A 24,759-nucleotide genomic window follows, 5' to 3' on the forward strand; every position below is an offset into this window, starting at 1 on the left:
CATTGGGGTGAAGCCTAGAAATCTGTATTTTTAAATTTTGTTTTTATTTATTTAGAGACAGGGTCTCAAGCTGTTGCCCTGTGTAGAGTACTGTGAATCATAGCTTACAGCAATCTCCAACTCTTGGGCTCAAGTGATTCTCTTGCCTCAGTTTTTCTATGTTTTAGTAGAGACAGGGTCTCACTTTTGCTCAGGCTGGTCTTGAACTCGTGAGCTCAAGCTATCCACCCGCCTCGGCCTCCCAGAGTGCTAGGATTACAGGCGTGAGCCACCGTGCCCAGCCTGTACTATTATATATTTTTTTATTTTGGGGGATTCATTGAGGGTACAAAGAACCAGGTTACATTGATTGCATTTGTTAAAGACTCTCCTATAATTGTGTCCTGCCCCAAAAGGTGTGCCCCACACTGTGACCCCTCCCACCACTAGGTCATTAATTGTCCTCATATCAGAATTGAGGACATAGGATTCTTGCTTCTCCATTCTTGTGATCTTTACTAAGAAGAATGTGTTCCACCTCCATCCAGGTTAATACAAAAGATGTAAAGTCTCCATCTTTTTTAGTGGCGGAATAGTATTCCATACTATACATATACCACAGCTTGTTAATCCATTCCTGGGTTGGTAGGCATTTAGGTTGTTTCCACATTTTGGTGATTTCGGTCTGTATTTTTAAACTTTGAAGGCGATCCTTGGTGTTCATTAGCATTTGAGAAATATTGAATAGTGTTCTCAACCTTCCTAATGCCACGACCCTTTACTACAGTTCCTGTGGGTCACGACCCACAGGTTGAGAACTGCTGATCTAGAGCTTTGCTATGCTGTTAAAATGCAGGTTCTGCTCTCATGTGAGGCTGCAGGTCGACAGTTCACGAGCATCAGGGATCCAGATTAGTGGTTCTCAAATTTGGCTGTACATTAGAATCACGTGGGGGAGGCTGGGCATGGCAGCCAGGAATTTAAGACAGCCTTAGCAACATAGGTAGACTGTGTCTCTACCAAAAGTAAAAGAAAAAATAGCTGGGTGTAGTGGTGGGTGCCTATAGTCCCACCTACTTGGAGGATGAGGGGGGAGAATCACTTGAGCCCAGGAGTTTATGGTTGCAGTGAGCTGTGATTGTGCCATTGCATTCCAGCCTTGGCAACAGAGTGAGACCCCGTCTCAAACAAACAAAAAACTATAAAAAAAACCACACCTGGTGAACTTGAAAAAAAAAAAAATCCAGATACCTAGGCTTGCACTAGACCAGCTAAATCAATTTCCAAGGGTGAAAGCCCAACATCAGTGATTTTTGAAACTCTGAGATGATTCCAATGTGCAGCTTATCTAAGAGTCACTTACAGACTTTTGCAGAGCAGTTCTCCAAATGTGGTCTTGGATGACAGCATAAACAATCATCTGGGAACTTGTTTAAAATGCACATTTCTGAGCCCCACCCTTGACTAATAGAACTCTGGGCCTAGCAACTATGTTTAAATAAGCCCTCCAGGTAATTTGGAAGCACATTAAATATTGAGAATTGCTGTTCTAAGAGTATGTATAATTGTAGTAGAGTCAGGTGACCTAGATTCCTTTCCTGAGATTCACACCTTCATGCCCTGTACCCCACCACCCACTGGCAGATGCCAGATACACTCTGGCCAGGGTAATGGGGGATTCTGAACAGAGTTGTTCACAAAGGGTTCTTTCCCGACAGACTATTATGAGATCAGCAAAGGTGGCCACTTTCAAAGAAAGCCGATTTAAAGGCTTGGGGATAAAACTGCAGAAACAGTTATGCAACCTCGGGTAGTTTGGTCATTAAAAGGAACCTCCCAGCTGTGTAGATTTGTTGACCTGAAGTAGGAGACTTAGAAACCGCCACCAAAGTTCAGAGACAGGGTTGAAGGAGGGATTGGGATCCAGAGACACAGAATGGTGATGGGGGAAGCCCAAAGGTGGGAACAGAAGGAGCAATCGCAAAGATAGTACCCAGGAAGCCAGAGAGACCCAGGGAGAAAGTGTGAGCCGTGCAGACTTGAAGACATCATCCTCCCATGACCAGTTCTTGTCTTTGCAGCATCTCTCTTGGGGAACGGAGAGAAGCCCTGGCCTTGCAGCCCTGGAATTGCTCTTCCTTAACCTACCAGGGAATTCACAGTTTCATGCCACCCTGCTGGGACTGCCCACTGTTCCCTCACCTGGAAGGCCTTATCCCCACCTGTCTGCAGGCCACATCCCCCAAGCCAAGTGAGGGCACCCCTGGCTGAACCTCAATTGCGAAGACAGGGGAGGTGGGGGAGGGAAGTAGCAACTGTTACAGCAATTAGTTCCCACCAAGCCAGGGGGCCTCCCTGCCTCATCCCTCGTTGGGCTTGGCACAGCCACTCCACAAACACTGGGTAAAAATAACAATAAGACCAGTTGTTTGGCCCCTACAGTGAACTCCTGGTGGAGGACTGGAAAGGTGAGGCCACTGCTTGAAGTACCAAACCATTGGGGTTGGCCTGCATTGAGAGCTGGGGCATTCCATGGCCACATTACTTGGGATGTTCTCCCAAGAGTAGAGAGGATTCTTCTCTTCTTGGGATCCCATGATGAGGAAGTGATAGGGCAAGGACTGGGCCTGGACAACACCTAGACTGGAAGCCCAAGCTCTTCCCCCCAAACCCCACAGCTTTGACTCCTCCAGCTGCCCTGGCACTTGAAAAATGATCACTCCCCAAGGACAGATCTTGATGATGTGGTTTTAATTGAACTCTTCTCTCCCCCACCTCCCAAAGCATCTCCTTTTCCAGTTAAAAAAGACAAGGCATGATGAAACCTTCTCTGTTCCCTCAATGGGGGGACAGTGATCTTGGTGCTGGGGGAGGCTTTCTGGGCTTCTTCCCAGGCCTTCCTCGATGGTGCCAGCACTGGGTGGGGCACACAGTGGAGCAAGGCAGGTTGTCCCCGCCAAACCTCCTGGCCCAATCTCTTCAGAAAGGCTGGGCCTCTGTTTCCCTTTAGTGGGCAGCCACCCTGGATGTGCACAGCCACTCAGGTGGACATGATGCCACTCTTCTCACCCTTGACCTTAAGGAACTCAGCCATGCTGGAGAAGTACTTCTGGTTGGCCTCAGCCACCTTTTTCTCTGCTGCTTGTGGATTCACAATCTCCAGGCCCTGTGATATGGGGGAGAGGGGATTCCCATCCAGTCTGAGAATCATTACAGTTTAGGAGTAATGCACCCCAGAAGTAAATCCTGACAGTCCCAGGCTTCTGGTGGGCATGAAAACAGTCGGTCCCCAGAACTTCCCTGCCTTGCGAGGTTCTGATTCACTGGGGCTAGGGGTAGCGGTGGAGGGGACCACAGGATCTGGACCTTTTACAAATTGCCAGGTGATTGTAAAAACACCAACATTTGAGAACAGATGATCCTGCCCAGTTTCTGGACAAGGAAACTGAGTCCCTGAGGGAAGTGGCTAATCTGGGGTGCCAGTGCAAATCACACCAGTCTTGGGCCTGACTCTCAAGCCAGTCCATGCTCACCAGAACTGTTCACTGCTCTTGCTGCTGCCAAGCTTGTGCCACTTCCCCTGTGCCAGAACCTGCCTCATCCCTTGTGGACACAACATCCTTGACACTTCTGAGGGGGCATCTACCTCAGCCCTGCTTCATAGGGAGAGGGGAAAGAGCTTTGCCAGGGCCACCTGGAGGGCCAGGGAGCAGAACCAGACTCCAGCAGTGCCAGGCTACACTGTACCTGGAGTGGGGTGAAGGCCACACTGGAGGCTGTCCCCGAGGAACGGTCTCGGATGGTGGACTTCCCGCCGTACACCACGCTCTGCTTCTGCAGGGTACGCTGCAGGAGGGGACAGAGCTGTGATCTGGGCTCACCTGGCCCCGGTGTCCCTCAGGCCCCCAGCCCTGGCTCGTACCTGCAGTGTCTTAGAGATCCTGGCCTTGGTGGCCTCGTTCACCTGTGTCTGCCGCACACGCCCACTCCCTGACTTGCCTAGGTGGCCCAGACTGAAGCCCAGGTCCTCCTGGTAGGCATCCTCCTCAATCTGGGGGAAAGACAAGGCATCCCACAGTTACACTGCTAGGTCCCGTCAGCCACTCAGGTACCCACTTAAGCTGGCTAAGGCCCAGGGCATAACCATACATGGGTGATGCTGGGGACCCCAGAGTCAAGTCCCTGAGCTCAGAGTCGAGAGGCCATTTCTCTCTTAGCATATGTGTTGAGGGATGTCAAGAACTGGAACATTTCACTGAAATGTCAGGTCAGGTGGAACTGAGCTACATCTTGCAGGACCAGCTGGATGATACTTGGAGTGTAACAGACCAGAGGTGAGACTGCGGAGGGTTGTGGGCAGGGCAGGACCAGCCTGGGGCTGCAGGGCCTGGCCAAGAGCTTGGGTCATGGGAAGCTATAGACTCTGAGCTTGGATATGAGCCTGAGCAACAGGCTCTGAAGGACACAAAGTTCACTTTGGGGCTGGATGGAAGGGGAGGGGAGAGAGCAGAGGCCAGAGGACCAGGGAGGAGGCTAGGGCCACAGGATCGAAAGGAGTGAATGCAGCAGGAGGCAGAGGGGCAGGACTTGGTGGGTCCCTGCCTGTGGGAGTGGGGAAGAGGGCAGAGCTGGCCAGGTGCAGGTCTAACCTCTCCGAAGCTCATGCGATTGGCCTGCTTCCGGATCTCTGTCAGCCCCAGCCGCTCCTTCATCTTGCGGTACCTGGAGAGGGGAAGACAGAGGCACCAGGGAGGGTGCTGGCCTCTACCTTTCCTGGCCCCAACCCCTGCAGACCCCTGGGTCTCTTACCTGCGGCCACCTCGCTTCTTTCGCTGGCCATCCAGGGGCGCAGGCAATGGCTTCACCTGCTTCACGGGCGGCGGCTCCTGCCACTTGTCAAATTTGCGCTCTATCTCATCCTTCAGTTCGTAGCCCACCTGGGGAGGGTGAGTCGAGGAGGTGGGTCCTGTAGTCACTCATGAGGGCAGCCCACCTAGGCCTCCTCTGCCCACCCAGCCCACTCTTTCCGTCTTAAGTCCTGGAAGATCTCATTCACTCTCTGGTTTTAAGTTCCATCTACGACCTGATGCCCCCCAAACTTGTGTCTCAGGCTCGGCAGCCTATAAACAACTGTCTCCTTGACAGGCCATGCACGCATAAGAGAGCCAGCAGAGCCCCTCTGCTTTGCCCCAGTCTGAAAATGGCTTGTGATCAGCCTTTCCTTCCCTCGCCACAGCCTCCAATAGGCACTTCCTTCAGAACAAACCCAAGTTGGTCCCCTAATTTCTTCTCTTTTGGGCCCCAAAGTTCTCCCCAGGGGGCAGAAGACTCCACCAAGGCCTCCTCTCTCCCCAGGGGCCTGCTGCACTGCAGCCTCCAAACCTCAGAGCAGACCATTCCCTCTGATTGGAATGCTCCTCCCCAAGGGGCCGTGTGACTCACTCCCTAACTCCCACCATGGTCTATGTGAAAACTTCTCATGGGAGCCGCCCTGACATTCCAGGCAAATCTGCATCTAACCTCTTGTTTACCCTCTCCTCATGCCATGGGGCCCTTGTTCCTGCTACTCACCACTGTACCCCCTGCACCCAGACAGCAGGGAGAGGAGATGGGAAAGAGATGAAGAGACAGAAAGGGAGAGAGATAGAGAGAGACAGGAGAGATGGAGAGAGACTGAACATCTGAATACTTGGAAAACTCCTTGGAAAACAAGTAAGATGAATAAGATAAGAATGAATAATAAGATATTCATTCATAAGATATGGCTACTTTCCTAAATATGTCTATTCAGGAGTTAACTGAACTGGGCTTGCAGCCAAAAGACTTAGGGTCAGCCTTCCCTAGAGCCCCTGAAGGAACACAACCTGCTGACACCCTGACAAGCCCAGTGAGTCTCATTTTGGACTGACTTTTAGAGCCATGACAAACCTGAGTTTTCACTGTTTGTACTCACTTGTTTCAGCAGCCCTAGAAACTAACGCACTGGTTAGGGAGCACCTGATCTCAGCAGAGTCATAGACACTCTACCTCTGCCCATTTAGGACAGCACTCATGGAGTAGGTTCCCTGCTGATAGAGCTTCCCTAAGATAGACCCTAGACTCACAGGGACTGACTCCTGGCCCCCCTCACCTTTCCTTCCGTGCTTTCATGGAAACTGTCCACACGGGCCGCCAACGTACACTTGGCGGCCACCAGCCTGGCTGCTTTCCGCCGGAGATCCTGGAGCAATGGAGAACAGGCGCAGTCTGTATGAGCTGGACAGACACTCAGCAGCAAAGACAGCCAAAGCAGCCACCTCTCATAAGGGGCTAGGACCCTTCCTGGGTCCCAAGAAGGGGGCTTTACACACAGGGGCTCATCTCCTCAACAGGCCTGAAAGGTGCACACTCTTAGCCCCCATTCCACAGGAGCAGAGCCACCTTCCCAGGACACCTTGGCCCATAAGTGGCTGAGCCCAGGTAAGGATGACTGTAAAACATACTGAGGATAAGGATAGCTGCAATCACAGAGTCACCAGCAGGCAATGGTCCCATGCATGTCCTGGATGCCGGCCCCTGCTAAGTGTGCCCTGCAGAGCATTTCATCAAATACTCAAACATCAGGCTGGTATGATCACTGTCCCCACTTTACAGATGTAGAATATGAGGCTCCAGGTCACATGACCAGGGAGATAAAGGCAGTAAGTGACAGAGCCAGGCTTCTATTCTAAGCTGTACCACACTCAGCTGACTACTCTTTTTGTTTTTTTCAGACCTAGTCTCACTTTATTGCCCTCAGTAGAGTGCCGTGGCATCACAGCTCACAGAAACCGCCAACTCCTGGGCTTAGGCAATTTTCTTGCCTCTGCCTCCCAAGTAGCTGGGACTACAGGTGCCCGCCAGAACGCCCAGCTACTTTTTGTTGCAGTTTGGCCAGGGCCAGATTCAAACCCGCTACCCTAGGCCGGCACCCTACCCACTGAGCCACAGGTGCTGCCTGACTTTTCCATTTTTATAGAGATGGAGCCCTTTTGCTTGGGCTGGTATCGAATTCCTAGTTTCAAGCAATCCTCCCACCTCAACCCAAATGAGTGCTGAGATTACAGGTGAGTCACCACACCCAGCCATACCAAATTTTCATCAATATTTTCTCTTAATTTACTTTTTTTTTTTTTTTTTTTGTAGAGACAGAATCTCACTGTACCGCCCTTGGGTAGAGTGCCGTGGTGTCACACGGCTCACAGCAACCTCTAACTCTTGGGCTTACGCGATTCTCTTGCCTCAGCCTCCCGAGCAGCTGGGACTACAGGCGCCCGCCACAACACCCGGCTATTTTTTTGTTGCTGTTTGGCCGGGGCTGGGTTTGAACCCGCCACCCTCGGCATATGGGGCCGGCGCCCTACTCACTGAGCCACAGGCGCCGCCCTCTCTTAATTTACTTTTAAAGACTGGAAATTCATTTAAATAAACCACTCAATTTCATTACCCTAAATGGGACATTATTAGATAATAAACACTTAAGTATGCAGTGATTAAAATAAACATTCATGGCGGTGCCCGTAGCTCAATGAGTAGGGTGCTGGCCACATTCATCGAGGCTGGTGGGTTCGAACCCAGCCTGGGCCACCTAAAACAATGACAACTGCCATAAAAAAATATAGCCAAGCATTGTGGCAGACGCCTCTAGTACCAGCTAATTGGGAGGCTGAGGCAAGAAAATCCCTTGAGCCCAGGAGTTTGAGTTGCTGTGACCTGTGACACCATGGCACTCTACCCAGGGAGACAGCTTGAGACTGTCTCTAAATAAATAAGTAAATAAATAAAATAAACATTCATCAGCTGGGCGCAATGACTTACACCTGTGGTCCTAGCATTTTGGGGGGCTGGGGTGGGCGCATCAGGACCAGCCTGGGTGACATAGCAGGACCCCATCTCTAAAAATAAAAAATAAAAAATAGCTGGGCATGGTGGTGCATGCCTGTGATCCCAGCTACTTGGGGGCCTGAGGCAGGAGGGTTGCTTGAGCCTGGGGGGTTTCAGGTTGCAGTGAGCTATGATCTCACCACTGCACTCTAGCCTGGGTGACAAAGTGCCACTTTGTCTTTAATTAAAAAAAAAAAAAAAATCCACTTTTGTGCCACTGAAATCCATGGTCTGTGCCCTTTAAGGGAGGTGGCCCATATTCTAGGAAACACCAAGAGGATGCATATAAAGCCCATACGCACAAGACTCAATTACTAATAATAATGAAGACAACAATAAAAATAATAAAACTAGCTGCAGCCACATTGCCCAAGAAGAGGCACAGCTGTTGCCCTGAGCATCAAAGTGGTGGTCTTTGTTGGCCTGGGGCCCTAAGCTGGCCAGATGGTCACAAGGTGGTTTAGTGTATGTGGGGCCAGGAAAGACCTGGCACACAAATAGGCAGGGGCCTGTGTCATGGGACGTCAGCTGACCAAAGGCTGAAATCAGCTGCACAGGCACCCACGTCGACATGGTCAAACCCCAGTGAGGACTCTGAACACTGAGGCCTGGGTGAGCGTCCCCAGCTGCCTGGCATTGATGCTGGGAGGGGACAGTGACCTGACTGTGGGGAGAAACTCCAACTGGTAACTTCTCATGGACTCTCCTATGTGTCACTTCTCCTGGCTGACATTAATCTGTCCTTTTTTTTTTTTTTTTTTTTGTAGAGACAGAGTCTCACTGTACCGCCCTCGGGTAGAGTGCCGTGGCGTCACACGGCTCACAGCAACCTCTTAACCCTTGGGCTTACGCGATTCTCTTGCCTCAGCCTCCCGAGCAGCTGGGACTACAGGCGCCCGCCACAACGCCCGGCTATTTTTTGGTTGCAGTTTGGCCGGGGCTGGGTTTGAACCCGCCACCCTCGGCATATGGGGCTGGCGCCCTACTCACTGAGCCACAGGCGCCGCCCATTAATCTGTCCTTATAACAAACTGTGACCCCAAGCACAGCAACTCTCAGTGAATTCTGAGCCATTATTTTTCTTTTTTTTTTTGGAGACAGAGTCTCACTATGTCGCCCATAAATTACCAAGCTTAAGGGTGCTTTGGGAACCCTGGACTCACAAGCTAACCCTGTGTCACTTGTGCTATGCTCAGCCTAAGGGGTGAATATTCGGTGTACATGAAGCCTCATCCCAAGCCTATGAAACAGATACTCTTTTCCCCATTTCACAGAGGAGAAGACTGAGGAGTGAGCTCTCTCACACCTCTTGCCTGAGGTCACCTGATTGGTGAATGTTGCTTCCAGAACCCCAGCCCAAGTGCTTGCCTGCTCTAGTGCCCTGGCTGTCGCTCCCCATGCTACCCTGTCTTCTCTTGACCATCGCTGTCAGCTGTGCCAGGGAGAGACGGTGGAAGGTGGGGGTGACCTATTTTGAGAAGAGCAGCGGTTCCACAGGAGCTGGGAGCCTGAGGAGACCCATGTCAGGCTCACCGGGGGCAGCGACTGCACGATGTCACTGTGGTAGATGTAGCCGGTGTGGGGCAGCACAGAGGTAGATGAGAAGCCAGACAGTGTCTTGCGCTGGGCGCCAAGAAGCATGATGTTGCAGGCAGGCATCTTGGAGAGATTGGTGAGGCCGCCAGCCACACCTACAGCCAGGGGAGGGGAGAGGTCAGCAGAAATGCCAGGGGACACTGGGAGGGAGTGTGGCATGGGTTGTGAACCTTTATGTGAGGTTCTGGCTGAATTCCTTTGATGGCCCTACCAAGGAGGGACAACATGTATCATTCCACTGAGGGGGACTGGAAGGAAGCTCAGAGAGGGGAGGCAACTTGCTTAAGGGCACACAGTGAGGCAGCCACCCAATGGGAGGCTGATCCTGGAGCCTATGCTGAGCCCCAAGCCGTGTTCTGGGAGTCATGTCTGTGTGTTTGGGACTGTTTTCACCCCCACCAGGGGCTCCTAATGGTAGGCCTTGGTCGTGATGCACCTTTAGGTTTCCAGTGAGCTTGTTTGTGGCTGGCACAGGGGAGAGGAAGAGGAGCCACGGGTAAGTGTCACTGCCACTGAGGGGTTGGCTAGGCATGAACCACCTCAGACAAATGAATCGCTAAAGTATCCAAATAGGCAGAGGAACATCCCCCAACTATGCACACATCCGAGTCCCAGAACCTGCCAATATGGAGCCTTACATGGCCAAAGACTTTGCAGATAGGATTAAGTTAGGACCCTGGGATGTGGAAGAGTGTCCTGGGTTACCTGGGTGGACCCAGTGCAAGCACAGGGGTCCTTAGTGGGAGAGACAGAAGGACTAGGGGCAGAGTGACTCTTGAGAAGACTTTAAGATGGTGGAAGAGGCCATGAGCCAAGGAATGCAGGCTCCTCTAAGAGCTAGAAAAAGCAAGGAAATGGACTCTCCTAGAACCTCTATGAGCAAACATGGCCTGCTGACGCCTTGACTTTAGCCCAGTGAACACCAAACATCTGACCTCCAGAACCACAGGAAAACATGTTATCATCTAAGCCACTATACATGTAAAAATCTGTTCCTGCAGCAACAGAAAATGAGTACTCCCCCATCCCCACTAGGGAAACTGAGGCTTGTGAAATCACTGCCCAAGAATGTGAGGTCAGAAGGGGAAGGCAGGGTCAGGATACACTCCCAGGTTCGTCCTGCCTCCAAACCACCACTTCTTTCTTCTATGCAACTTAGCACACACCTTCCCCTTCAAGTAGTTGTTATGGGCTGAACTGTGTCACTTCACAATTCATATGCTGATGTCCTATCACCCCACACCTCAGAATATAACTATATTTGGGAAAAGATCTTTAAAGAAGTGATTAAGTTAAAATGAGGGCCTTGGCAAGACATGATTGCAAGAGGGACTTTGCCTAACAATTGCAATCAGTGTAACCTGGCTTATTGTACCCTCAATGAATCCCCAACAATAAAAAAAAAAAAAATACTTAAAAAAAAAAAATGAGGGCCTTGGGGCCTGTTCTCCTGGTGTCCTTACATGAAGAGATTAGGACACAGCCGTACACATAGGGATGTGATGACACAGAGAGAAGATGCCACCTACAAGCCCAGGTTAGAGGCCTCAGGAGAAAACCAGCCCTCCTGACACCTTGATCGCAGACTTCCAGCCTCTATAATTTTGAGAAAATGTATCTCTGTTGTTCAAACTGTCCCATCTATGGTGCTTTGCTGTGGCAGCCCCAGCAGATGCATGCATGGAAAGTCTTCTTGGTTGCAGGGGAGGAACCCAAGGGGCACCTGGGAAGGAGGGGACCCATCTTTTAATCCCAACACAGTGCCAGGGTTAGGCCCCTATCTTGCAGAGAAAGTTGAGCCTCAAAGAGCTGATGTTACTGCACCCAGCCTGCCTCCTGGGTCTGCAGTATAGCTGGGAGCTGCCGGGGCCTATCAGCCTTTCCTCAGGGCCTGGTGCCTCGCTCCTTTACTGCCAGCATGGCCCTGATGCTGCAAGGACTTAGGGACAGGGACTAAGGATTTCCCCTCCCTCTATATCTGTGCCAGGCCGGTAACCCCTGTGGTCTCCCAGCGGATGGGGTGGGGGGCCCAGGATCCAAACTCCCATTCTATAGGAAAGGGCCATGGCTTTCCCGAGGTCACACAGCATGTCAAGACCCCAGCCTATGGGACCCAGCCCTGGAGCCTCACCCATGATCTTAGCAGCCGTGGATGCCCCGATGATGATGGACAGGTTGGGCGCAATGAAGGACATGCGGGACTCCACGTACTCATAGATGCGGTGCTTAGAGGCATTCAGCTCCAGCGCCATGTCACAGGCCTCCTCCAGCCGCTCCAGCTCCTCTTCTGACAGCTGCTGCCTGCAGGGGTAGGCAGGCGCTGACTGCCTGGTGCCAGCTGTTGCTCACTTAGCTCTGTGTGTACATGTTTTTGTGCATATGTATATGTGTGTGTGCACGTGTGTGCAGCTTTGAGGCAAGCCCAAGTCCCATCAGCCCCAGGGGCCTAGATGCAGGGGCTGCTGGGAACTTTGGCTCTCAGCCTGCACTGCCTCAGACAGACCATTCTGGCCTCTGTTTTTTTGTAGAGACAGAGTTTCACTTTATCACCCTCAGTAGAGTACCATGGCGTCACACTGCTCACAGCAACCTCCAACTCCTGGGCTTAGGTGATTCTCTTGCCTCAGCCTCCCAAGTAGCTGGGACTACAGGTGCCTGCCACAACGCCCAGCTATTTTTTTGTTGCAGTTTGGCTGGGGCTGGGTTTGAACCCACCACCCTCGGTATATGGGGCCAGCGCCCTGATCGCTAAGCCATAGGCGCCACCCCCATTCTGGCCTCTGTTAGACAGACCTAAGGCAGGCCTTGCACCTCCCCCGTGGGCTATGTACCCCTGAGTGGTGGAGGCAGTGACGCTGACAACCATGATGGTGGCATTGGTCAGGATCTGCTGTAGGTTCTCGTTGTTCTTGCATTTGTCCAGGCTATTGCCCAGCTCCTGGGGGTGAGAATGAAAGGGAGGGGAGGTCAAAACTCAGGAAGGTTCTGCCTAGAACCTCTCCTCCCCTAGCATCCATGTGTATCTCTAGGAAGTCATGGTCTGCATGCTGCAGGCCTTTCCTGCCTCCTAGCTGATCCAAAAACATCCCTGCCCAAAGCACGAACATCATCTTCCCTATTCTGGCTGACTCAGAAACAGAGCCTGAACATAAGCCTTGCTTCCCTGCAGGGGCCTCTCCAGCCACCATCCTAATTTCCTGTTTTCCTGGACACATGCAAAGACCTCCTCCTCTCCTTGTCTTTACTTGTACTTGACCCCCCCCCCACCACCACCACCACTTTCCCATAAAGTCCACAGCCTTAAAGGGTCCATGTGCTCTGAACTCTTCACTTCCCCCTCCTCCCACTGCTCAATTCCTCCTAGCTCCTTCCATCTCAGCCCTCAGATCTCAACTGGAATGCCACCTGCTCCAACCACAGGGGGGCAGCTCAGGTCAGCACAGCAGGGAAGTCACCTCAGGAGCCTGAGGTCAAGCAGGGGCCATAAGAAAGTCTTTTCCAGCCCCACCCTCAATGCTGAGTGGGTGGGAGCTGCTGAGCCTCTGTAAAGGCCTCTCCGTTTTCTCCTTGAGGGTTTTGGAATGGAGGTCTGAGGGCAAGACTTGCCTCCTCCTTCACACTGATGGGCAGTCAGTCAAGAAGCCCCAGTTCTTTCTTACGCTCACCTTGACCGTGCGGATGTAATCCAGTGCATTGGGGACCAAGGACTCCAGCTCAGGAAATCTCTTCGAGTACTTATCCCGAATAAACTTATGGATAATGTCTAGGGAGGACAAGAAGGGCAAATGTCCAGGGAGATGGGAGGCAGACTCTGATGGTTGTCCACAGTATCCACTTCCCCTTCCTTTAGAAACCAACCCCAGAGTTGTAGCTTGACACTTGGACACCTAGCACAGAGGCTACATTTCTTAGCTGCTGGTCGTGGCCATGTGAGTTAGTTCTGGTCTACAAGATGTTGAGTTGGAGTGACATCTTCTTAAAACAAAGAACTATGCCCTCCCCCTGCTGGCAAGGATGTGGAAGTGATGGCTGAAGACAGGGTGGTCACCTTGCATCATGAAAATGATGGCAGATCAACAAGATCAACAACCGCTCCCTCAGACTGTTACACAGAAAGAAAATGTGCTTCCTTCTTATTTCAGCCACTCTGTATGGCAGCTGAACCTGGACTTGAACTAATACAAAAGCATTATCATGAGGGCTTGGGGGCGGGACTCCTGGAAGGTCCTCTGGGAAAGGTGGAAGAAGGTGTGAGAACACCCACAGGCTGCCCCCACCTACCCCTTCCAGCACTCACTCAGCTCATTCTCGATCTCCACGGTCAGGTTGTTGGCATCCACAATGACCCGGTACTCAGGGGCTGCCTCCACTGGCCCCATCACTGTGTGGATGAGAAACAGCCCAGGTGTGAGGCTGTTTCTTTTTCTTTTTTTTTTTTTGTAGAAACAGAGTCTCACTTTATGGCCCTCAGTAGAGTGCTGTGGCCTCACACAGCTCACAGCAACCTCCAACTCCTGGGCTTAAGCAATTCTCTTGCCTCAGCCTCCCGAGTAGCTGGGACTACAGGCGCCCGCCACAACGCCCGGCTATTTTTTGGTTGCAGTTTGGCCGGGGCCGGGTTTGAACCCGCCACCCTCGGTATATGGGGCCGGCGCCTTACAGACTGAGCCACAGGCGCCGCCCCAGTGAGGCTGTTTCTAAACACCTATCACCTCCTGAGTCCCACAGGTGGAGGAGACTACACCACTCCTTTGCCCATGGCTTCCTGTTGCCAGTGGATTCCACTCAAGAATTGGAGTGGTAACAGGACTGCCCTCTTAAGAGTCAGTCTGAGGGGTGGCACCTGTGGCTCAGTGAGTAGGGTGCCAGCCCCATATACCGAGGGTGGCAGGTTCGAACCTGGCCCCAGCCAAACTGCAACAAAAAATAGCCAGGCATTGTGGCGGGTGCCTGTAGTCCCAGCTACTTGGGAGGCTGAGGCAAGAGAATCCCCTAAGCCCAAGAGCTGAAGGTTGCTGTGAGCTGTGACAGAGCACAGCACTCTACCGAAGGCGACAGAGTAAGACACTGTGTCTAAAAAAAAGAGTCAGTCTGAGTATTCGAGCAATAACCCAGCAGTTCCCAAGGCTGGAAGTGAGAAAAGATTATGGGTGATACTTTAATAATTACATAATTATTTTATATTGACTTGGTCTTTACCAAATGATACCAGTTTCCCATTCACAGTGGCAACTCCCTTACTTCTTAATTTGAGTAAAAAATGATCTGTGATTCAAATAAGTGATATACAAATAAGACAAGTGGTTTACAGATATGACAAAAACCCTATAAGAAGTGGTCATATAAATTACTGAAATTTGGGAAAACCTGAGATAAAATCTATCACAATTAGTACATATAAGAACTCAAAACAGTGTAAGAACTTAAATAGCATAGCTTTATAATGCAACATATTTGTTGGAGGAAGGGGGCTGGCTGGGACAGAAGAAAAAAAGAGGGCGCTGGAAAAGGCTGGGGGGTAATGATGTCCAACTTTGGAAGCCACAAGCAGCAAAGAGCCAAAAGGCCCCATAGAGGAGCACAGACAGGAAGGGAGGGGGAGAGGAGATGTACCTTCTGAAGCTTTGGCTTGCTTGCTGATATATTCCTCAATCTTCATCATAATCTCGGCAAACTGTTAGGGAAGGAGAGTAAAGTAAGAGCCCAGAGCTGTTCAAAAAAGAAGAGTTGTTGTCCATACCACTCTCTTCTAGGAGCTTCCATTTATAGCCCTGTGTGCATTATGTCCTCTTACCATCTTGCTGTCCCATAGCTTTGCGATGCTCTTGACTGAATCCCCAGAAAGATCCAGTTGTGTCTCTTCCTGAACATCCTCAATCGCTGGCTCCTCTTCTTCCTCCCCATAGCTTCCTCCTTCTTCCTCTTCTGCTGCCTCTTCTAGGTCAGCTAAGAGCTCGTCTGCCAGAGACATCCCAAGGCCTGTGGGAGGGACAGCAGGGTTCCCTAAAACCTTCCCCTAACCAAGTCCCTCCTTGTTACAGGGAGAGGCTTCTTGTTCTTCTTCATGAAGCCCACTAGTATGCAGGCTCCACATGGACAGGTACGTTGCTTTGTTCACTGAGATATCTCCAGCTTCTACCCATGCAAGACACACCACACCGCTCTAACCACCACCTTGCTAAGACTTACCAACCTCTTCCCACTTCCAGATCTTCGTGCAACCACTCCCCTCTCCTTAAAATGCCTCTTCCCCTCACTGTTTAGTAGCCCAACACCTTCTCAGCCTTCAGCTCTCATGTTCCACCTCCTTGACCTACACACCCAACTCCAGGCCAGAAGGAGTTGCTCTGTGATACACACTCCGCACGCCTGTGTGTCAACCCTAGGGCACTTCACATGTTTGTGGCTAAGTAATTTATTTTATTAGGCCTGTCTCCAGGCGTCAAAGCTCTGAGAGCGCAGGGGGACAACTTTTGTTCCTGACATAACCCCATGTCCACACCATAGTCGGAGCATATAAACCCCTTGGGGTGATTAATCTACGTGGTCCGCCTTTCTCTTACAAACTTCCTCCCTAGACCCAGGGCTCTGGTCTCCCGGCCCCCTCTCCTCTCCATCACACTCACCTCTTCTCTACCCGCACGACTGTTTCTAGGAAATAGGCTCCCAAGAACGGGCGTCGCTTACCGATGACGTCTCACATTCGCGCCGTTGTTGAGACAATGCTGCTCTTTGATTGGCCGACGCCCTGTGCGCTCTAAGCCGCGTTTGGAACAACAACTTTATTGGTACCTGCCTTTTGGCAGGGAAGCGGTGAGCAGGAAAGAGGAGCGGCGGCTTATTGAATTGACGGCCTTCGGTGGACTGAGCCTACTAAGCGAAGAATCTCAGTGGCTGGACGACGGGGTGATGAGACAATCATAAAATCGGTGGCAACTCAGACAGCTGGTGGTGGCGTTAAAAGAGAAAACAAGCCTTTAAGCAGGGACTGGGGTAGAAAGGGGGAGGTGGAAGGAAACGAAGGCGGAAATAGGAAACCACAACTCCCAGGAGGCCTAGCGCCGAGTCTCGGCGTCCTCGGCGGCGAAGCCGGATGAGAAGAGTAGTAGTTTTGCTTCCAACAGCTTAACCCAAAGTTAAGAGGTTGGAAGTTCTGAGGCCTGGTGCGTCCGGAGTAGGAGAGAGATGGAACTAGAGCAGAGAGAGGGGTAAGTGGCCGGCCTTTGTGAAAAATTGCGAATCCTGAAAAAGACACTGCAACTGTGTAATGTGCAGCCATCTGAGCTTTTACCTGAGGGGCTGATGGGGATTGTAGTTCATGCAACTGCTTTCTCTTAGAACCCTTGAGCGATAGAGGTCTGCACTGAAGTTTCCTGCGGGAAGAAAAGGCTAGGGCTCTGATTCCGGGATCTGACGGACGAAGAGGTTGAAAGCAGGGGCTCTTGGGTCTGAGGGAGAGGCTTAAATCCCCTACGTTATTGGTGATGAATGGTCTGGAGGTCTTGTCTCCAGGATCCTGAGAGAAGAGCTTCAGGGTTCGAACTCTTGTGGGGACTGGGAAGGAAGGGCTGGGGGTTTGACCCTGAGTCTGGAGCAGGAGGGGGCCTTGGGGCCAGGAATCCAGAATCTGTGATGCTTTCTCCGCCACAGGACCATGGCAGCCGTAGGCTTTGACGAGTTCTCAGCACCGCCAGGCTCAGAGCTGGCGCTGCCTCCCCTTTTTGGCGGTCACATTCTGGAGAGTGAGCTAGAGACAGAAGTGGAGTTTGTGTCTGGCGGTTTGGGTGGCCCAGGGCTTCGGGAGCGAGATGAAGAGGAAGAGGCAGCCCGGGGTCGGAGGCGGCGCCAGCGGGAACTAAATCGCAGAAAGTACCAAGCTCTAGGTCGCCGCTGCCGGGAGATCGAGCAGGTAGGTGAGTTCGGAGTTCCCCGGACTAAATTACTTCTCCCCCATATCTGCCTGTCCACATGCCCAGCACTCCTTGGCTAGCTGAATAAATCTTTCGTTTTTATTCACTATTCATTTATTTAGCATCCATTATGCATCTGGCCCTATGCCAGGCCCCTGGAGAGCCAAGTCCTCTGGAGCTTCCCTGACTGCCCAGGTCAGCAAACTGACTGATGGCCACAGGTGCCTCATGCACATCAGGATCACAGATTAAAGCCCAAACTCTTCGAATCTCCGTGTCCCTACCTTGAATCACTCTATGCTAGGCCTTTCTGCCTCTTGAATCTACCTTGGACCTTTCTCCAACTTCAGATCTCCATAGCTGCTGCCCTCAACTCAGACTGGGCTGAATCTTCGCGTTAGCCTCCTTGGTGAGAACAAGGGTGGAACAGTAGGTAGGATCCAGATTGTGGCAGGCCAGGAATACCAGGGTAGGAAGTCTGGATTTTTTTTTGGGGGGGGGTGGGGGGAGTTTCCTTTGAGAGTGAGGGGGAGCCACTGAAGGTTTTCAAGAAGGAAGGATCCGGTCTGGATGCTTGAAAGAGTCTCTGGAGATACTTGTATCAGTTTGCCAGGGCCTCTGTAACAAAGTACCACCAATTGGGTGGCCTAACAACAGAAATCTATGGTCTTGTAGTTCCGGAGGCTGGAAGTCCAAGATCAAGGTATTGGCAGAATGAGTTCCTTCTGAGGGTTGTGAGAATGTGCTCCAGGCTCTCCCCTGGCTCCTGATGGTTTGCTGGCAGTCTTTGGCGTGTAGAAACATCACCCTAACCTCTGCCTTCTTCACCTGGCATTCTACTTGTGGGTCCTAATTTCTTTCTTATAAGGGCCCTCCCCAGTGATCCAGCGATCTTGTTTTAACTTGGTAATCTTTGCAAAGACCCTCCTCCAAATCATGTCCTGCTCTGAGATACCAGGGTTTTGGACCCCAACATATGGCTTTGAGGGGGACCCAGTTCAACCCATAACAGTGGTGTTGGGGTATTCTGGAAGGTTGCAGGCTGAAGTCCAGAAGACTGGGGATATATTCCAAACCCTATTTAACAGGTGGACACCAAGGCCCAAAGGAACTCATTTTAAGTGTATGCTCAGGGGTCCTCAAACTGCGGCCCGCAGGCCACATGAGGCGGTGTGATTGTATTTGTTCCCGTTTTGTTTTTTTACTTCAAAATAAGATATGTGCAGTGTGCATAGGAATTTGTTCGTAGTTTTTTTTTTTTTTTTTAATTATAGTCCGGCCCTCCAATGGTCTGAAGGACAATGAACTGGCCCTCTGCTTAAAAAGTTTGAGGACTCCTGAAGCCCACCACCCTATGAATAGATTATCCACGTTTTGTGAATGCAGAAACTCACTGTTCAGAGAGGTGAAGTAATTTGCCCAAGCTCACACAGTTAAGTGGCAGAGCTGAAATCTGAAACCATGTTTTTCTGACCTGGGGATTTCATAAGGTTCAGCCACTGTCCTAGACTCCCTCTCTCGCATGTCTAGACTGGGGTCCTTAGAGACTGTGTGTGCAGGGGCTGTCTCCTCAGCCTCACTTGCTTTCCTTCTGGCTGTCACTCATTGTCTGCTTCTCATCATTCAGGCCTCAGTCCACAGAGAAGATCTGTAATCCCTAACTAAAGAAGCCACCTCCTCCCCGAATCTCTAGGATGCCCCATTTGGTGTCCTCTGAGCATTTCTTAGTATGCAAAGTTGCTCATTCAGCAGGTACCCATTGAGGATCTATGTGCCCAGTTCCAGTCAAGGAACTGTGGATACAGGCCCAAGCCAGTGTCCCTATGGAGCTCATGCTCTGCCTAGGGGGTTGACAATCAGCAAAATAAGCAAACAGGCTGTATCATATCTTGGGAGAGGAGCATTAAGAGAAAAATAAAGCTGAGGAGAAGGGATGGATGGGCAGGCTTACAGCAGGGGAATTGGGGTAGGGGTGCTGCCCCTTAGCAGGAGGTCAGGTGGCTCCCTGAGCAGGAGGTAAGACCTGAGGGAGCAGGGCAGCAAGTTCTGCAGACCGCTCAGGGAGAATGGCCCAAACCAAGGGAATAGCATGTGGAAAGCCTGGGACCAAGGGTATTGAGGGTTCAGGCCTCAGCCTGAGGTCCAGCATGATTGAAGGGCATGGGAAGTTGGGAAGGAGTAGACTAGGCAGGGCCTCAGGTCATGGGGTGGTCTTGGCCAGTTTCCCCAGAGCTTAGTACGGATAAAGCGCTGCATTAATTATCTGCTAAATTAGCAATTCCCAACCTGTGGGTCACAACTCACAGGAACTGTATTAAAGGATCGCGGCATTAGGAAGGCTGAGAACCACTGTGCTAAACAAATGAACAGGAGAGTGAAAGGCCACCTGCTGACGTCTGTTTTCTTCCCCCTCCCTACAGGTGAACGAGCGGGTCTTGAACAGGCTCCACCAAGTGCAAAGGATAACTCGGAGACTTCAGCAGGAGCGGAGGTACCCCTCCACACCCACTCCCCTGAGCCTCTGCTCCCAAACATTCCCACCACCTCTCGCCATCTTTACTGTCCACCCCGTCCCCATAGGTCATGAGGAGAGACGGAAGATGAGGGCATGGGGCTGAGGCAAGTGGGGAAGAGGAGTGGAATTGGATCTTGAAGAAGAGAGCAGACCCCCAGGACTGGGGCAAGGGCCGGGTGGAGTGGGTTGCTCCCTTTGAGAGGAGAGGACAGCAGAGGGGCAGGAGCATAAGCCTTAAGAGTCACAGACCTAGCTTTAAACATTTTTCATTTTCTATAGAGACAGGGTCTTGCTGTGTTGCCCAGGCTGGTCTCAATCCCCTGGGCTCAAATTGTCCCCCTTGCCTCAGCCTCCTGAGTAACTGGGATTACTGATGTGAGCCACTGTGCCCAGCCTGTAAACATCTTATTTTTGGCTAATGCGGCCCTGAGCAAGCACTGTCTTCTCTCTGAGCCAGTTTCCTGCCATCTAAGAGTGACATCATCACAAGGCTGCCGTGAGTGAAATTGGAGCTCAGAGGTGAGGAGCTTGGCACTCAGTTGCCCACTGTGTGCCTTGTGTTACTGCAACCACAAGGGGTAGGTCCTGCAGCCAGCCCTCCCTAGATGGGATGCTGACCCCAGCACTTATGTGTCCCCATCCCTGTGAAATGGAAACAGGCTCCAGGAACCCTTAAACCCGCAGCTCCCCAGGGCTTGGCCTCTGAACTTCTTCTGCCCGTACCTACGCTGTGCAGCCACAGCTGGAGACTTACATTTAAGTTTAATTAACTGAAATTAACATTTTTAAATCATTAAATTTTAAGTCATTAAAATGAACTTAAAAATTTAGTTCCGGGCGGCACCTGTGGCTCAGTGAGTAGGGTGCTGGCCCCATATGCCGAGCAAACCCAGCCCCAGCCAAACTGCAACAAAAAAATAGCCGGGTGTTATGGCGGGCGCCTGTAGTCCCAGCTGTTTGGGAGGCTCAGGCAAGAGAATCGCGTAAGCCCAAGAGCTGGAGGTTGCTGTGAACTGTGTGACGTCATGGCACTCTATCGAGGGCGGTACAGTGAGACTCTGTCTCTACCAAAAAAAAAAAAAATCTAGTTCCAATACAGTTTACAGTGAAATCAATTAAAGCAAAGTGAAATTAAAAATTCAGTTCCTGTCTCAGCACCTGTATGTAGCTCAGTGGCTAGGGCACTGGCCATATACATTGGCAGGTTCGAACCTGGCCATGCCTGCCAAACAAAGACAACTACAACCAGAAAATAGCTTGGTGTTGTGGCAGGCGCCTGTAGACCCAGCTACTTGGGAGGCTGAGGCAAGAGAATGGCTTAAGCCCACAAGTTTGAGGTTGCTGTGAGCTATGATGCCACATAGTTACTGTCTAAAAAAAAAAAAAAAATTCAGGCTCGGCGCCCGTAGCTCAATGGTTATGGTGCCAATCATATACACCGAGGGTGGCAGGTTCAAACCCGGCCTGGGCCAGCTAAACAACAACGACAACTGCAACAAAAAATAGCTGGATGTTGTGGCGGGCGCCTGTAGTCCCAGCTACTTGGGAGGCTGAGGCAAGAGAATCTCTTAAGCCCAAGGTTTGAGGTTGCTGTGAGCTGTGATGCCATGGCATTCTACCCAGGCTGACATAATGAGACTCTGCCTCAAAAAATAATAATAATAATAATTCAGTTCTGGAGTAGCACAAGCCATATTTCATGTTTTTTGTAGGCACAGGTGGCAATTTCCATCCACTTCAGTTAATGTGAAGTAAGTGTAATGGTTCATTCCTGTAACCCCAGCACTTTGGAAAGCAGAGGTAGGACTGCTTGAGACCAGTAGTTTGAGATCAGCCTGGGCAACATAGTGAGACCCTATACCTACAAAAATAAAAAAAAATTAGCTGGACACGGTGGCAGGCATCTGTGGTCCCAGCCACTCAGGAGGCTGCGGAAGGAGGATCGCTTGAGCCCTGGAGTTCAAAGCTACAGTGAGCTATGATGGCACTACTACATGCAGCCTGGTGACAGAGCAAGAGCAAGACCCTGTTTCTAAAAAAATTAAATGAAGAGCTCAGCTTGTCAACCTTGCCACAGTCACGTAATAGCCACAGGTGGCCGGTGGCTGCCGATTTGAACACCAGATACAGAATACACCATCCTTGTCACAAGTTCACCTGGACCATGCTGGGCAACCTCCTGGTCCCCTGTCACCTCCAAGCAGCTGACTTTCGAATTCTGTCCACAACTCTCCCCTGAACTCTGCATTCCTTTGGTCGTCTGCCTGCTGGGCAGTGGCTCATTATCTGAGAGGCATCCAAAACTGACCTTGATCTTCACCCAGACTTGCTCTGTGTCTCACTTCCTGTCTAGTTGCTTGGGACCTTTTGCTTGTTTCTCTAATCACACATCAAATCCATTGGAACTGAGCCCCATATGTCCTCACAATTCCATTGTCACCAGCCTAGGACAAAAGACACAGCCTCTCGCTGCATCACTGCTGTCACTGGTCTCCCTGCCTCTCCCTTATCCAGTCTCTGCTTAAAACAGCCTTGGTGACCCCTTCCCCTGCTTTGTTGCTTATTTGTACCTTTAGCCAAGATTTTATTTTCCAGAAGGATCAGGAGGGTTCATGAAAGGGACCAGTGGCCTCTGTGGCTGACACATCAAAAAGCTGAGAAATATGTGTATGCAGTAACCATCCCTAATACCTAGGACCGGTTGGTCAGGATGGTGATGCTTTCTGAGCTCTTTCCCCAGAGCCAAGCCCAGTGGTTCTCTAAGTGTGGCTTCTGGACCTGGGGGCTTATGGCAAAAGTAAGTTTTCAGGCCCTGCCTCCTCAGACCTGCTGTATCCGAAATTTAGGACTAGTCCTTCTACAATGTCCAGACTAAGTCACTCCTCTGCTCAGAACCCTGTGGCATCTCCCAGTGGACTGAGTAAAAGTGAAGGTCCTCACAGCAGCCAGCAGGCCCTATGTGATATGGCCCATCATCCCGGTTCCTTTCTTTACCAAGCAGTGGGGCCCCCCACTAAGGGCCCCTGCATCTGCCAGAGTGTCCCTCCTTCTGCCACCCTGTCATCCTCCCTAAGGCCTCCCCAACCATGCAGACCCCAAGTATCTTTGGCTTTCTTTCCACTTCCTGACTTGTTATGTTTGGTTGATTTGCTTATTGTCTCTCTCTCAGAAACCCTGAGTTCCATATGCACAGGAACCTTTGTTTTATCCCCTAACTTGTCCTCAGCACCTGGAAGAGAGCCTGTTGCAGGGAAGGTACTCAGAACATATTTGTGGAATGAGAGATTGTAAAATGCCCACCTAGGCTGTGGTATAGGAAGTACTCAACCAATCAGAACTTTATAAAAAAGAAACAAGAAGCAGAGATGGGGAAGAGAAGACAGTGTTAGTAGTGAGATCACCATGGGAACATTCTGCATGCACTGCTCACTTTGTAGCTGTCAACAAAAATCATCACTCATGTTTGAATGTTTACTAATGCTGATACTCCATCAAGTAAGGTGATTTCAGAGAAATCATCTAAGTGACATGTCACTACAGCAGCACCCAGCCCAGTCAAGGTGGTCATCTCTGATTACTTAGCACGAAAGTAAGGCTCAGGGCGGTGCCTATGGCTCAAAGGGGTAGGGTGCTGGCTCCATATGCCAGAGGTGGCAGGTTCAAACCCAGCCCTGGCAAAAAAAAGAAGAAGAAAGGCTCAGAAAGGTCACTTGGTCTAGCTAGTCACATACTTAGCATCCAGGCCTCTCCAACTACACAGCTCTTTGAACCACTTGGGTTGGGAACAGCTTTGGCTTCAGGTGGAGAAGAGCTGGGCTTCATTATTGTCCCTTTCCCCCAGCCTCTAGAAGAGAATTGATATCATTTCTCTGAGCAGGTTCCTCATGAGAGTGTTGGACTCCTATGGGGATGATTACCGGGCCAGCCAGTTCACCATCATGCTGGAGGTGAGTGCTGGGTGTCCAGGCAGATCAGGGGATGGGCAATCTGGGGCATGACCATCATCTGCCTCTTCCTCCACCCCACCAGGATGAGGGCAGCCAAGGCACAGATGCCCCCATCCAAGGCAATGCTGAGAATGAACCCCCAGAGAAAGAGGGGCTGTCCCCACCCAGAAGGACTCCGGTACCCCCAGAACCCAGCAGCCCAGCCCCAGGTGAGGGGCCCAGTGGGCGGAAGAGGCGGCGAGCACCACGGGATGGACGCCGAGCAGGAGCTGCACTGACTCCAGAGCTGGCCCCAGTACAGGTGGGAGGGGGAAGTCTAGGGCTCTGGGTTTTGGTGCTATGCCACAAAGGGCCCAGAGCTGGGGATAGTGTGCTAGAGAAAGCAGGTGAAGCAGAAGTCTGGGGTGGGAGAAGGCCTGGATTAAGGTACAGAAGGAGAACGGTTGAAGAAGTCAAAGGCTTGGGTAGTAAAGGAGGCAAAGTTGGAAACAGAAAGAAGGCCTGCAGGAAGAGAAATAAAACTGGAAGAGGTTGGGAATAGAGGAGGAGGAAGAAGAATCAAAGAAAATGGTGTGGAAAAGGAGGGCAAGGGGAAAAGTTGAAGGACCTTTGGACTTAGGAACACTGGGATCACTTCTGTGGTGCACAAAGGTAGTGGTTTGGCCTGGGAAAGCAAGAATAGCAAGGCCAATGAGCACTTTTCTAGATCCCAGGCCTACTCCTTGTTTCTTATCTCCTCCAGATTAAGGTTGAGGAAGACTTTACCTTCGAAGCCGACGAGGCTCTGGATTCCAGTTGGGTTTCTCGGGGGCCAGATAAACTGCTGCCCTACCCTACCCTAGCCAGCCCACCCTTTGACTGAACCACCAATAAACTGACCCCCGCACTTCATATTGCTTACTGTTCCCAC

General features: G+C 51.1%; 2 protein-coding genes across 3 annotated transcripts; one reads left to right on the forward strand and one right to left on the reverse strand.

The window, feature by feature from the left end:
- Positions 1-2,708: 2,708 nt before the first annotated feature.
- On the reverse strand, positions 2,709-16,240 carry PRPF31 (pre-mRNA processing factor 31). The gene is made up of 14 exons (XM_053604465.1): positions 16,104-16,240; positions 15,272-15,456; positions 15,091-15,151; positions 13,775-13,858; positions 13,143-13,240; positions 12,309-12,415; positions 11,609-11,778; positions 9,415-9,572; positions 6,110-6,199; positions 4,789-4,916; positions 4,629-4,701; positions 3,902-4,030; positions 3,727-3,825; positions 2,709-3,145 (listed from the first exon to the last, which is right to left on the reverse strand). Exons 2-14 carry the CDS (start codon positions 15,446-15,448, stop codon positions 3,020-3,022), a joined length of 1,500 nt encoding a protein of 499 aa, XP_053460440.1. The 5' UTR covers positions 15,449-15,456; positions 16,104-16,240; the 3' UTR covers positions 2,709-3,019.
- A 45-nt stretch (positions 16,241-16,285) lies between these two features.
- On the forward strand, positions 16,286-24,731 carry TFPT (TCF3 fusion partner). Of its 2 annotated transcripts, XM_053604482.1 has the most exons (7): positions 16,286-16,685; positions 16,816-16,902; positions 17,128-17,386; positions 19,808-19,878; positions 23,780-23,849; positions 23,932-24,150; positions 24,592-24,731. In XM_053604482.1, exons 3-7 carry the CDS (start codon positions 17,132-17,134, stop codon positions 24,709-24,711), a joined length of 735 nt encoding a protein of 244 aa, XP_053460457.1. In that variant the 5' UTR covers positions 16,286-16,685; positions 16,816-16,902; positions 17,128-17,131; the 3' UTR covers positions 24,712-24,731. The 2 variants fall into 2 exon arrangements, with proteins under 2 accessions (XP_053460457.1, XP_053460456.1); XM_053604481.1 differs by lacking the exon at positions 16,816-16,902 and having other exon boundaries at positions 16,288-16,685.
- Positions 24,732-24,759: the final 28 nt, after the last annotated feature.

Source organism: Nycticebus coucang, chromosome 10 (assembly GCF_027406575.1).
Source record: "Nycticebus coucang isolate mNycCou1 chromosome 10, mNycCou1.pri, whole genome shotgun sequence".
NCBI classification, from domain to species: Eukaryota; Metazoa; Chordata; class Mammalia; order Primates; family Lorisidae; genus Nycticebus; species Nycticebus coucang.